The sequence below is a fragment of the Phycodurus eques genome, chromosome 10 (assembly GCF_024500275.1).
Source record: "Phycodurus eques isolate BA_2022a chromosome 10, UOR_Pequ_1.1, whole genome shotgun sequence".
In the NCBI taxonomy this organism is placed as follows: Eukaryota; Metazoa; Chordata; class Actinopteri; order Syngnathiformes; family Syngnathidae; genus Phycodurus; species Phycodurus eques.
The window spans coordinates 2,811,321-2,825,616 of record NC_084534.1 but is presented as its reverse complement, the minus strand read 5'-3'; the positions used below and the strand labels follow the sequence as shown (position 1 = coordinate 2,825,616).

Genomic DNA, 14,296 nt, shown 5'->3' with positions numbered 1-14,296 from the left:
TGTCCATTTGTTTTGGAGTCGTGCATTTTTGGGTCCTATCCTCTGTTCCGTTCATGACAAATTGGGAACAGGTGGGTGCCATGATTGGGTATAAAAGGAGCTTCCCTGAATTGCTCAGTCATTCACAAGCAAAGATGGGGTGAGGTGAACAAGTTTGTGAACAAGTGCGTGAGAAAATAGTCAAACACTTTAAGGACAATGTTCCTCAACGTACAATTGCAAGGAATTTAGGGATTTCATCATCTACGGTCCATATCATCATCAAAAGGTTCAGAGAATCTGGACAAATCACTGCATGTAAGCGGCAAGGCCGAAAACCAACATTGAATGCCCGTGACCATCGATCCCTCAGGCGGCTCTGCATCAAAAACCGACATCAATGTGTAAAGGATATCACCACATGGGCTCAGGAACACTTCACAAAACCGATGTCAGTAAATACAGTTCGGCGCTACATCCGTAAGTGCAACTTGAAACTGTACTATGCAAAGCAAAAGCCATGTATCAACAACACCCAGAAACGCCGCCGGCTTCTCTGGGCCCGAGCTCATCTAAGATGGACTGATGCAAAGTGGAAAAGTGTTCTGTGGTTCGATGAGTCCACATTTCAAATCATTTTTGGAATATTTTGGCTGTCATGCCGGGCCAGAGGAAAAGAACCATCCGGACTGTTATGGACGCAAAGTTCAAAAGCCAGCATCTGTGATGGTATGGGGTTGTGTTAGTGCCAATGGCATGGGTAACTTACACATCTGTGAAGGCACCATTAATGCTGAAAGGTACATACAGGTTTTGGAGAAACATATGCTGCCATCCAAGCAATGTCTTTTTCATGGATGCCCCTGCTTATTTCAGAAAGACAATGCCAAACCACATTCTGCACGTGTTACAGCAGCGTGGCTTCGTAGTAAAAGAGTGCAGGTACTAGACTGGCCTGCCTGCAGTCCAGACCTGTCTCCCATTGAAAATGTGTGGCGCATTATGAAGCGTAAAATATGACAACGGAGACCCCGGACTGTTGAACAGCTGAGGCTGTAGATCAAGCAAGAATGGGAAAGAATTCCACCTACAAAGCTTCAACAATTAGTGTCCCCAGTTCCCAAACATTTATTGAATGTTGTTAAAAGAAAAGGTGATGTAACACAGAAGTAAACATGACCCTGTCCCAGCTTTTTTGGAACATGTTGCAGCCATAAAATTCTAAGTTAATGATTATTTGCTAAAAACAATCAAGTTTATCAGTTTGAACATTAGATATCTTGTCTTTGTAGTGTATACAATTAAATATAGGTTGAACATGATTTGCAAATCATTGTATTCTGTTTTTATTTATGTATAACAAGGTCCCAACCTCATTGGAATTGGGGTTGTAATTGCCACACATTTTTTTCCTTATTTGTTTATTAAAAACTAATGATGAGAAACATAACTTACAGAAACTGCAACCTGAGCTTTTTGTAATGTGTTTTTTTGGGGGTGGCGGGGGGTATGCTATAAATTCATGTATTCATCTCAGTGGTGGTCTCAGTGGATGCTGTTGCCTGGAGCAGCACCAGACTCCAGAATGCTTCCCTCCCTCCATTCAGCCCTCTGTACTCTCCGTATCCTACTTATCCTCAACACCTGGCAGGCAGCCAGCCCTGCCATTGGCCTTCCTCAACGCTCCCCACCGCGCAATAATACCGTACATTATTGACCATACGAAAAAGTAGCTGATGAAGAAAAAAAAAGTCATGCACTTGCAACAGCAGAAGCATACAGAGTTAAAGTACAACTGTAAGGAGGTATGATGCAGGGACAGATACACCTTCTAAAGTGTTACTGACAAGGAATTTCTGTTTATAATCTGAAAAACTAATATTAGAATTCATGTGATCTATGACACACACAGGAGCTACAAAAGCAGAAAAATCAAAAGGATGCTAAACAGACTTGATTGACAAGCCAGTGACTAGGACAACTCCTTCAATCCAGTGTTATTAAAATGAATGTCTTCCTGTTAAATAAGTCCACACTTTAATGTTATTACAGGGTTACTTTTTGTGACAGAGCAATTAAATAATAAAGAAATGGAACCGATCAACCAATCAATACTGTTTTAGTAACTGCATCAGTGATTGGTTAGGTTCTGACAAAACATATTTTCACTGCTTGGGGTAAAAGTGTTTGAGTTAAGCCTTACTAATGAGAATGACAAAATTTCTACAGTTTGATTTCAACAAATAGTATGCCAATTGTGGCCATATTAACATACAATAGTCTTGTAAAATCACAGATAAAAGTGCAACCACAAGTATTTTTTTTTTTTTTTAATTAATATTCTTATTTTATTTCTCTGACTTTCAATTTAATGTCAGTGTTTTGGCACATAGGGGAGTGTCTCGGAACGTGTGAAAAACAACAACACTGGGAAAAATAAGAGCAGTGTCTCACACACACACAAAAAAAGGGGAAATCTTTAAAAAAAAAAAGGGGGAAATCTTAAGACTTACATTAATAAAACATCACAAGCTCAAACAATATCCAAATCAAGGGCTTCAATTTAATATTTTTCAGTGCCAATATTTGTTCCAGTATAAATATACCTGTATTCTTCAATGCCAAAATTTATTTTCAATGACAAAACTTATTGGCAGTGTTTTGGCTCAAAACATAAAAAACACTTTCCTTTACTGAGAATGGAAAATGGTTCAGTTTTGATTATGCATTTTGTTTTACAATACCGACCTCCTCTGGCAAAACCCTGAACTGAACAATACAATAGCAAAAGGAGACAGGATTTTAAGAAGCTTTAGGTTTAGGGTTATTAATTATTACATAGAGATTATGTGTATTTGTGTGTGTGTCTGCGTGCGTGAGTATGTGTGTGCATATACCCTTTATGTTCTTAATTTAATGCTATTAAACTTTGACATAAAACACAAAGCCTAAAGGGCCCAATAAACAGAAACCTGATTCTACCTAAGTACAACTATTCTAACAGTGTTTCAGAATAAAATAAATGAATGTTTAGAGGAATCTTCAGCACCAAGCAAAGCTCCTTTTACTTTTTGATTTCCCAAATTTTTCTAAATAGAGAATCAGCACCTCCAGATCTGAGACCATGGTCCTCAGTCGGAAAAGGGTGACGTGCCCTCTCCGGGTCGGGGATGAGATCCTGCCCCAAGTGGAGGAGTTCAAGTATCTTGGGGTCTTGTTCACGAGTGAGGGAAGAATGGAACGGGAGATCGACAGGCGGATCGGTGCAGCGTCTGCAGTGATGCGGACTTTGTATCGGTCCGTTGTGGTAAAGAAGGAGCTAAGCCGAAAGGCGAAGCTCTCGATTTACCGGTCGATCTACGTTCCTACCCTCACCTATGGTCACGAGCTGTGAGTCGTGACCGAAAGAACAAGATAGTATGAAATGAGTTTCCGCCGCAGGGTGTCCGGGCTCTCCCTTAGAGATAGGGTGAGAAGCTCGGTCATCCGGGAGGATCTCAGAGTAGAGCCATTGCTCCTTCACATAGAGAGGAGCCAGATGAGGTGGCTTGGGGCATCTGATTCGGATCCCTCCCGGACGCCTCCCTGGTGAGGTGTTCCGGACACGTCCCACCAGGAGGACGACGACCCAGGACACGCTGGAGAGACTACGTCCTTCGGCTGGCCTGGGAACGCCTCGGGATCCCCCCGGAAGAGCTGGATGAAGTGGCTGGGGAGAGGGAAGTCTGGGCGTCCCTGCTAAAGCTACTGCCCCCGCGACCCGACCTCGGATAAGCGGTAGAAAATGGATGGATGGATGGCACTTCTAAATACAGAATTATAGAGGAATTATATTATAGATTCTGTTTTGTCTTCATCACTACACTGTTACAAAAAGATAATAGTAAATTACATACAGGACAATATGTATCTTTGTATGTACCTTTGTAAGATACGTTTTGAATATTTTTTTAAAAACATAATAAGACAACTCCAGAACATGGAACAGTATGCATTCTCCACCCTCTTACCTTTCTCTCCAGTCATTCATGAGAGGAAGTCAAACTACTGACACCTGATACCCAAGGCTCACATTTCCCTGTAAAGGACATATACAGCTATCCCTGCATCTGCATGTCTGAAATATTTTTGAGAGATAAAACACATTGAAGCCAGACGTGTCTGATGACCCAGTCATAAAATGAACTTGAGTGCAGGCGCCCACCATGAAAGCATTACTGATGATATCATCAGGCCAATGAAGCCCACCAAAACAAAATCTTGACTTCAAGTCATATTAACATGAAAGCTTTTCTGACTGCCTCAACATCTTTAACTCACGCTGGGGGACGCCAAGCCCGAGCCTGAGCCCCTCAGAAGCAGAGCTTGCACTGTTAGTTAAGCAAGCTACTCTTTCCTCATGTTGTGGGACGGAAGCCATATCAATAAGTCTGACTGGATCACTTCCAATGTGTATTTCATCTTCTTCTCTCTATAGCATCAAATGCTTCACTTTTTTTTTTTTTTTTTCAATGATTTGAAATCTTGATCAGTGGTGTGATAATTGTCCTTATTTTCAAAAGTTCATTTTTAACTTAGGTACAAATATGTCAACATTTTCCATTTTACCATTTTTATTTGTTGTGTCGCTATTTATCAAGAGAGGGTTCAAACATGGGTAAGCACCCAGTGGAGCGATAAAACTACCCTGCACCAGGAAGAAACCGTGTACAGAGTCAGACTTACCGAAAAAACATCCTCATAAATGGACATTTTGGAGACCAATCACAGAAAGGATTGGTGTTCAAAATCACTTTTGTACTATTCGTGCTGTAATGTCACGGTCAGGTCAAACCTTATCTCAGCTTGAGATGTCATGTCATTCTTATTTTTTTTTTTCTGATGGGGAAAAAACAAAGTTTCAAATTCCTGACATAAGGAGCAGAAAAAAGTTTGAATTAAAAACATTACATTCCTCTTTATTGTTTCTTGTTTCTATGCTTTCTGATACACAACAGCGGTTTACACTAGAAAAATGCCTGCAGAAATTTTACATGGGTCCGCTACCTGTGGCAAATCCGTAACTTGACATTGATGTACATTTTTGTGGAAGCTTTTTAATTTGGGGCCCTTCGATCACGTGATCAGTATCCGTTTGTCCTCTATGTTGGCGGTTGAGATCAGAGGGGTATTCCTGAAAGCAGGTTATGCGAAAATTTGGAGGACGTTAACCGTGAGATGAGGGACAGAGATATTCTGACTGTCACCACCAGGGCCGGCGATACGCTGGGCCTAGAGGGGGCACGGCTCCCTCCAACAAACGCTGTGCCCCCTCAAATCAAATTGCACAATCGCGCATGCATCCACAAGTCTCCTCTGCTTTGTGCTGTGAGCCAACTGTCTGATCTACTATCTGCAGTAAGACTTAGAAAGGGCCATAAAGTCATTTATTGACTTTATTAAACAAGGAAACTTGTTTATGTTTTTAATTTAAGTGCCTTAATTCAAAGCCCGTTTGCTATGTTGCCTCTTTATTCCATACGTGTTCCCACTGAAAACCCATACACACATTGACTTGTTCAGTATCTTTCTCAATACATGTTGCTGGACATACCCGACCGAGCCAAGCGGCCTTGAACTATGTACCTACTGTATCCACAATACATACAGTGGGTACGGAAAGTTTTCAGACCCCCTTAAATTTTTCACTCTTTGTTATAGTGCAGCCATTTGTTCAAATCATTTAAGTTCATTTTTTTCCTCATTGATGTACACACAGCACCCACCCCATATTGAAAGGAGAAAAAAAAAAAAAAAAAAAAAAACGTAATTGTTGAAACCTTTGCTGATTTATTAAAAAAGAAAAACTAAAATATCATACAGCCATAAGTATTCAGACCCTTTGCTGTGACACTTATATATTTAACTCGGGGGCTGTCCATTTCTTCTGATCCTTAAAAAAAAAAAGAGTGAAAACTTTAAGGGGGTCTGAATACTTTCGGTACCCATTGCAATGTACAGTGGGTTTCGTTTTGGTGCCACAGACTTTATGTCGTGAGCACTGACACACACCTTAGCTGATTCTCATTACGCACATCCGGCCAGCTCTCACGATACTAGTCAATTCTAGCCTTTCTATATAGATGCAGGGTTGTGGAAAAACAGCTCACTACACCCTTAGACGAATGATTCTAAAATACATCATAAGCCTTAACTATGCCTTTGCCTTACTGCACTGACATGAGTATAACAGTTTTTTTTTATGGTTGTAAATGGAGCAATTTCTTTGTCCAATTGACTCACTAGCCATTGTGGAAAACAGGAGCACCCTTCCTGTCCCAAGAACCTCTGGGCATGGATAGTATGAAGTTTGCTGTCAATTGTTTGACTGGAAATGGAAAATGTTAGGTGTCTTTGAAAAAGTATCACCATGGCTTTCACCACATTATGACTGTAAATTAACATTTTTCTTGGGCCTGTCAGCCCTCAGAGCGGTCAAGTCAGCCTCCACTCGTACAGTAGCAGTCAAGCCAGCCGCCCCTAATTGTGTTCATACTAGGCATTACGGTAACAGGCCGGCAACTCGCCGCGACGGACGTCAATGCTCTTCGGTTAAGGAATGCAACCAGCAAAGTTAATTTGAATCTTGAGATGCATTTAAAAATGTAGTTTATTTTGATATCTTATGAAAGATAAATGGTCAATGGACTGCACTCATATAGCGCTTTATCTACACCATCGCAGTGCCCAAAAGCGCTTTACGAAGCCACACATTCACCCACACATTCATGAACCAATGGGCGATTCAGCAATGCTGCCATGCAAGGCGCTGGCCAGGCCCACTGGGAGCAAATTGCGGTTCAGTGTCTTGTCCAAGGACACTTCGACATGCGGACAGTCGTAGCAGGGATTAAAACCTGTTCGACCTACTGAGCCAAAGCCACCCTAAAATAACCCCATTGGTATCGCAAGACAAGTCCAGATCTGTGTGACAGACCACCAAGGACTCCACGAAAAGAGGTTTGATGAAGATCTGATATTGTATTTCAAAATAAAAGTCTCTGAAAACTGCATATTTTGCTGTCATTACCCCTGACTGAAAAAATCTGTTAAATATTTTTCATGAGATATCGCAACACCCGTCCAGTTATGGGGGACACTACACCACCCCAGGTTTCCAACAAAAGAGGTCCCATCCAAATCTGATGTGGCATTTCAAAATAAAAGTCACCTGAAATTGGTATATTTCACTGTCACTACCACTGATTTAAAACATTAATTTAAAAAAAATTACGAGATATCGCAACACCAGTCCAGTTCTGGGGGACACTTCACCACACCAGGTCTCCACCAAAAGAGGTTCGATCAAGATTTAAAAAAAAAAAAAAAAAAAAATTGAAAACCGTCTTTATTTTAACTATTTCAAATGTACTGTTTTCCTTCCGGTTACTGATGGTGTCGTGGTTCACGCGCCTGACTTCAATGCAGCCATTGTGGGTTTGGTTCCCACTCGGTGATGGTCTGCCGACCAGCTCACGGTTTTTTTCTCTCTTTTTCCCGAACTCAGAAGGGGTAGGCTCCAAACACCCCTCGACTCAACAGGATAAGTGCTGTTGAAATGGATGGATCCATGCATGTCTTCCTTCCAGTGTCAGACGCATGAGAAATTACTTCAGTGGTTAAAGTGTTAATGTTGATACCCAAAAAAAAAAAATCATATTTAATGAGAAAACATTAAAGATTGCAGATATACTACATCAAATGGTGGTGGTAGTAATGTAGTAGCATCCTGTAATTGTCTCCTACATGTATGAAGGTTAAAGGTATTGCGATACGAACAGGATTATTTGTAATTATTTATTTAAAGAAGTAGTATGGACATATTGTTTTTAATTAATGTTTTAAATCAGTGGCAGTGACAGTGAAATATGCATATTTCAGGGGACTTTTATTTTGAAATCCCACATCTGATTTGGCCCCTCCTTGAGCTGTCACCTTGGTGGAGGGGTTTTGTGTGTCAAAGCACACAGCAAAGACAAAGCACAGCTCCAAAAATCTCTATGATGACAAATAATTCAGGAAGACGTTTTCCCTTGCCCGGACACCTCTGGAGCCAGGCCTGGAGGTTGGGCTCGAAGGCGAGCGCCTGGTGGTCGGGCCTGCACCCATGGGGCCCGGCCGGGCAGAGCCCGAAAGGCTAACGGGGATCCCCCTTCCCATGGGCTCACCATGTGTGGAGGGGCCGTAGGGGTTGGGTGCAGTGTGAGCTGGGTTAGTGGCCAAAGGCAGGGACCTTGGCGATCCAATCCCCAGCTACAGAAACTGGCTCTAGGGACGTGGAATGTCACCTCTGACAGGGAAGGAGCCCAAGCTGGTATGCCAGGTTCCGACCACACACGGCTTGAGCTCTGGTACCAGTCCTCTCGAGAGGGGTTGGAGTCTCTTCCATTCTGGAGTTGCTAACGGTGAGCGGCGCCAACCAGGTGTGGGTATACTTATTGCGCCCTGGCTGGGCGCCTGTACATTGCGGTTCATCCTCGGTGGACGAGAGGGTAGCCTCCCTCCGCCTTCGGGTGGGGGGGACAGGTCCTGACTGTTGTTTGTGCCTATGCCCCAAACAGCAGTTCAGAGTACCCACCCTTTTTGGAGTCCTTGGAGGAGGTGCTGGAGAGCGCTCCTGCTGGGGACTCCATTGTTCTGCTGGGGAACTTCAATGCTCACGTGGGCAATGACCTGGTAGGGCGTGATTGGGAGGAACGATTGCGATATCTCATTAAAAAGATTTAACAGATTTTTTTCAGTCAGGGGTAGTGACAGCAAAATATGCAGTTTTCAGAGACTTTTAATTTGAAATACAATATCAGATCTTCATCAAACCTCTTTTCGTGGAGTCCTTGGTGGTCTGTCACACAGATCTGGCCTTGTCTTGCGATACCAATGGGATTATGTTGGGGTGGCTTTGGCTCAATCTAGAACAGGTTCGAATCCCTGCTGCGACTGTCCACGTGTCGAAGTGTCCTTGGGCAAGACACTGAGCCCTAATTTACTCCCAGTGGGCCTGGCAGCGCCTCGCAAGGCGGCAGTCGCCCATTGGTTTATGAATGTGTGTGTGGATGTATGCCTTCGTAAAGCGCTTTGGGCACAGTGATAATGTCAATCAAGCGCTATATAAGTGCAGTCCATCACCATTTATTTTTCCTAATACATCAAATAAAGTACATTTGTAATGCATCTCAAGATTCAAATTAACTTTGCTGGTTGCATTCCTTAACCGAAGAGCACTGACGTCCGTATTATTGGAAAGCTTTTATTTTGAAGGTGGCTTTATTACCGTAATGCCTAGTATGAACACAATTAGGGGCGGCTGGCTTTGACCGCCGGTCTTCGAATGTCACACGACATACGTGCACTGTACTCATTTGGTGGGAAGCAACTGGCGCAATGGTACAAGGTCACTGTGTAAAATGTCTCCACGCAAATTGCTCCCCTTGAAGACAAAGATAAGCGTGTCCACGAGTTAAGACATGATACAAGCCAATGTCGCTTGCCCCATTCCCATTTCAATACGTTGTGGCTCGCCATGTGCATTCCAAGCTGCAACCTTGGGGGGGGCTAAACCAAGCAAATACAATTTGACAGCTAGTTTTACTTCCGCCCCCTGTCCGCAAATCCTCTGCAAGGACAACTACTGGATGCTTGCATCACACAAAATCAAAAGGCCTCTGCAGAAGGAGACAGCGAGGCAAGGCCCGGTCATTTCAGTGGACTTTGGAACATGTACCTTCAGTTTGCGCAGAGAAGCAAAAAAAAAAAAAAAAAAATCCCAAAACCGCAGCATCATCCAGCGGATGCGCGCGAGGGGGGTGCGTCGTTGGGGGGGGGGGGGGGGGGGGGGGGGTACTCAATCTTGCAGTCCTGTTGTCATATATTCTCCGTTTTAACCTCACGAGTCGACCGCGAGCCGATGCGTCACTTTGATGGGCGTCACAACTCCAAAACACCAGAGCAGTGTATGAAGTAGAAAAGCGTCCATTTACCTGCAGCTCTGCGGCGGCTTGCTCCCGATGCTTTGGTCACTTTGCTACCGGAGGCGGGCGGGGTGGTGGTGGTGGTGGTGGTGGTGGTGGTGGTGGGGGGGGGGGCGTGTGGGGGACGCCGTGCGTTTCCTCTCAATGCGACGCAGGTTCTATCCTCTCCCACTTCTTGGATTCGGCACTCCTCCTCCCTCGGTTTCTCAACTGTTCTCGCGTTGTTCCACGCAACCAGGAGGTGAAGCAAAAAAAAAAAAAAAATAATAATAATAATGTCAAACTGGTGGCCCGGGGGCCAGATCCGGCCCGCCACATCTTTTTATGTGGCCCGCGAAAGCAAATCAAAATTGCTCATTGTCTTCTGGTGTAATGCCATTGAGATATTTGCAAGCATTTTTTGTTGTTGTTACCAATCCCCCCCCCTCCCCTCCCCTTTGAAAAGAAATGTAATAGTTGAAAAACATTATTTTTATAGGCTTCTGATTTCAAAACTGGCTATTCATCCATGTGTTGCGTATACTGTATGTACTTACAGTATATGAGGTAATCTTTCACAGTTGCAGTGGCCCAATTTTGTCTGTCAAATGTCCCCCTCCCCCTAATTTTCGAACATGATAGCGACATAGCTATGTACAGGCACGTGCACATATAGCCACTAGGCGTGCTCAAGCACCTGTCCTTTTTCCCAGAACCGAAAAATGCTGGAGCCCATTTTTTTCTTCATTCGTCAATATTATAATATTCAAAAATGATTTCAAAAGTGTTTCGAAATATGATAAGCATTTATTTGAGCCCTTGGGAGAATTGTTCATATTCTCCCACCTTGCCCCCAGCCCCTCTCCATCGCCTTCCAAAAATCTTAACATGGGTGTGTTGACTTTTTATATCCACGGTAGCCTACCTTCAACTCCTTTGTTAATACTTGAATTATTGAATGTGTTGTGTTGACCGAAATCAATCCATGAGTTAAATACTTTTGGCTACGTGTGTCCTTTTTTTTGGGCTAGGACCACCTGCCTCCAAAAAAGTCTGCGCATACGCCTGGCTGTGTACGTCTATTATGTGAACATTTCTGATCTGGACCAGAAATACGAACATGCACAAGCAAACCAGGCCACCAGTAACATGGACTTCCACTAATGGAGATGTGAAGGGAGGGCACCTAAATGAGCGACTTGCCGGTTCTGTGCCTTGCTCAAGAGTACCTCAGCTCAAGAAGTAGCACCCAGACCTACTAGTTTTACGCTCTGGTCCACAGCTATACCCTGAACCATTTGGTGACCCAACAGTACACTGAGAAAACAAGAACCTCATTTTTGGCTGCACATAATTACAATGTGGAAAATGTATGCCATTTTACCATTTTCCTCAACAAAAAAATATGGCTACCCAGCTCCTCTCTCTCCCCTGGACTTATTGGTAAACACGCCTATTTAAAGTACCTGGCTTTCATCACCTCTATGTCATGTGACCAAGCTCCCACGCATTACCACAGCAACCAGACACCACGTGACATATATGCACAGGTACTAAATTATGGCTCCTACATGACCAATACAGTGGATTATGGTTCACATTGCGATCAGATTAGTATAACTAGGCCTTTTACTTACTATATTCTCACATTAATTTTTTTTTTGACAAGAATTAGAATAAAAAATGTTCAATGGAATATTTGAAAATCAAATCATTGGTGAATCTTCTTGCTATAAGCTTTAATTGCAGGATGTGGGTTGCAGAAAATGGACCGTAAAAAAAAAAAGGGAGTTGAATAAAACAATGCACCACAGAACACATTTTATTCACACAGAGAGAACATGAAACACTGCAGAGCCTATTTGTACACGTACAGTACATAGTTGTGCCGAGAAGCATGAATTTAATTCAGTTTTCTGTCGACTGAGGGTTCCTAGAAAATGGCGCTTGGCTCCAGCTGCCTCGTTCTTTGGTGTGCAGCCTAAAATGGGTGTTAAGGTGTGCAGACTGATTGAAGCATTTGCCGCACACATGGCAGCGAAAGGGCTTCTCCCCAGTGTGGATGCGATGGTGCCTCTTCAGCATGCTGACCGTAGTGAAGCTCTTTCTGCACACCGCACAGCTGTAGGGCTTCTCCTTCGTGTGCCAACGCATGTGGACTTCCAACTGGCAGGCAAAGCTGAAGGCTTTGCCACACACTTTACAGCAGTGCCACCGCTGTATGGTCGGGTGAGAGGTACGAGAAGGGGCCGACTTGTGGGATTTCATGTGTTTTAGCTGCAGTAAGTTTACACTTTGCTTTTTATTTGTGCAAAGAAGTCCTTTCGCCTGCTGTCCGACAGATCCTGGCAGATCTTTCTGGGTGGCTGTGCGGATATTTGCAGGAGTACCAATAGGATCACTGTGAGTGTCTTTTCCATCTGACTGTACAGTCTGAGTGGATGATGAGCTGCTGGCTGCAAAGTGTTCTTCATTGTCCCAGTCTGTCTTTGTGTCCTGGGATGGCAAAGGAGAAGAAGAGGCAGTATCTCTACTACACACTGTTTGAACTAACAGAGAATGTGACCTGAGTTGTGTCTCAAATTGACCACAAGGTTCCTCTTTTGGGTCTCTTCCATCATGCACACACTCGCTGTGAAGCTCTCTGAGATTGGGCTCTTTTTTCACTTGTGGTTGCACACTGCTTCCCCTTTCAGATTCATAGATGCGGCGGTGATCTTGAGACTGGACAACACAAGCTTCTGAAAAGACAAACATCACTCAGGCACAGAATTAGGTATGAAACTATTAGTCATCCTGGCATTCCAGCTCACAAGTCCCTCTGAGGTATTGCAACAACATAATGAGGCTCTCTCTTAGTGACAAAGAACGGCCGTTTGTCAAAGAACCAAAAAAGTAACTCTGAACACACCAAGATGCATTTCCATTGCATATTAGCAATGGGAGATAGATCCTATATATCCCAAAATGTAATTAGCATCTTCAGAAAACATGCTGCAACTCATGAAACTTTCATTTCAGACATCTAACAAGTAAAGACATTTTGGAATTCAAAGATCGAAAAATATTAAATTGGAATATTTTCTTTTCTTAGAAACAAGTATTATCTTGTGACGGATAACAACTGCCAATGATTCAAATATTCATGTCTATAAAATGAACACATTTTCAAATTCATTTCTAAAAATTCAGTGGGCCATGTCTTTACTGTTATTGATCAAATTATATGAAAATGACCCATTTATACTCACAAGCTCTGTGATGAAGATTTTTTTAACAGCAACATTTCTAAATACTGCAATCCTTTTACTTGCGTATTAATGCTTTTTTTTTTTTTTTTTTTTTTTTTAAGTCGTCAACACATGCAAGTACACACACGATCAAACTCGTGACATCTTCAGTGTAGAGAGATGTTTTAATACGAACCCGGTTCATATTGGCAAAAACTAGAAAAACAATATTTCAAAGTTATGAGTTTATGAATACTGTAGTGCCATTTATGGTCCCTTGATGATGAATATAATTCAGTATCCATTTATTATCTTGTGCGTTTTTGGCAAATTATTTTATCTGAAGTTTTTGTTTTTACTGAGCTGTCCGTTTGTGATTATGAAAAAAAAAAAATATATATATATATTAGTAAAGGTTGAATCGCCAAAAGCTTTAACACTGATACCCACGAAGAAACAAACAAAATAGCATACGCTGTGGCGTGATGCGACAAAAACATGCTCGCCATCAGCGGCTACCTCTCGTCCTTACCCGATTGCAGTAAGAGTCGTTGGACGGCGACATTGAGGAGGCGCTTCAGGCGCTCGTTCTCTTCTTTAGAGCGGCGAATTTCACTCTGGTATCCGACGAAGGTGTCTTTGACGGCTCGAAAAATCTCTTGAGCGGCCGCTGTAAGTCTGTCGTTCAGAAAGACGTTGAACACCTCCAACTCGGTCATGTTTTCCGCCTGCGAAACGCCCTTCTGTTTACGTCCGTTGACCCGGAAGTGAAACATGCTAGCTCCTGTTGGGTTTGTGGCTATCGTCCATTGGACGGTACGACGAAACTCCCAAAGGACAATCCCAGTTTTCAAATACTGGTGCTTCGGCTGCAGCACCGACGTTCATACAGCAATTAACTCTACTTTATTACGACTTACAACTTAGTTAGTAGACTACTTCCTATATACGAATGCCCTGCCTTTAAATGGAACTCTTATTATACACGGAGGACCCCCCGTACTGTTATTGTATTTTGTAGAATTGTGGTTTAACAGATCATTTTACTAACACTGTTATAACCTTGGTGGGATTCAAAATTCATTCATTCATCTTCAGTTC

At 42.9% G+C, this 14,296-nt stretch overlaps 2 protein-coding genes across 2 annotated transcripts in view; both read right to left on the bottom strand.

The window, feature by feature from the left end:
• Positions 1–10,046, bottom strand: part of nfasca (neurofascin homolog (chicken) a) — a 195,673-nt gene extending 185,627 nt beyond the window's left edge. The window contains exon 1 of the mRNA XM_061686998.1: positions 9,996–10,046. The gene's annotated coding sequence lies outside the window, so the exon portion shown is untranslated. The remainder of the gene's footprint in view (positions 1–9,995) is intronic.
• A 1,716-nt stretch (positions 10,047–11,762) lies between these two features.
• On the bottom strand, positions 11,763–13,986 carry LOC133408824 (zinc finger protein 502-like). Its single transcript, XM_061688086.1, has 2 exons — positions 13,728–13,986; positions 11,763–12,706 (listed from the first exon to the last, which is right to left on the bottom strand). Exons 1-2 carry the CDS (start codon positions 13,969–13,971, stop codon positions 11,874–11,876), a joined length of 1,077 nt encoding a protein of 358 aa, XP_061544070.1. The 5' UTR covers positions 13,972–13,986; the 3' UTR covers positions 11,763–11,873.
• Between the last annotated feature and the right edge of the window lie 310 nt (positions 13,987–14,296).

Coding starts and splice junctions, on each gene's coding strand:
- LOC133408824 (XM_061688086.1), bottom strand. CDS start 13,971: ATGTTTCACTTCCGGGTCAACGGACGTAAACAGAAGGGCGTTTCGCAG. Junction 12,707..13,727: donor ACGACTCTTACTGCAATCGG/GTAAGGACGAGA, acceptor TTGTCTTTTCAG/AAGCTTGTGTTGTCCAGTCT.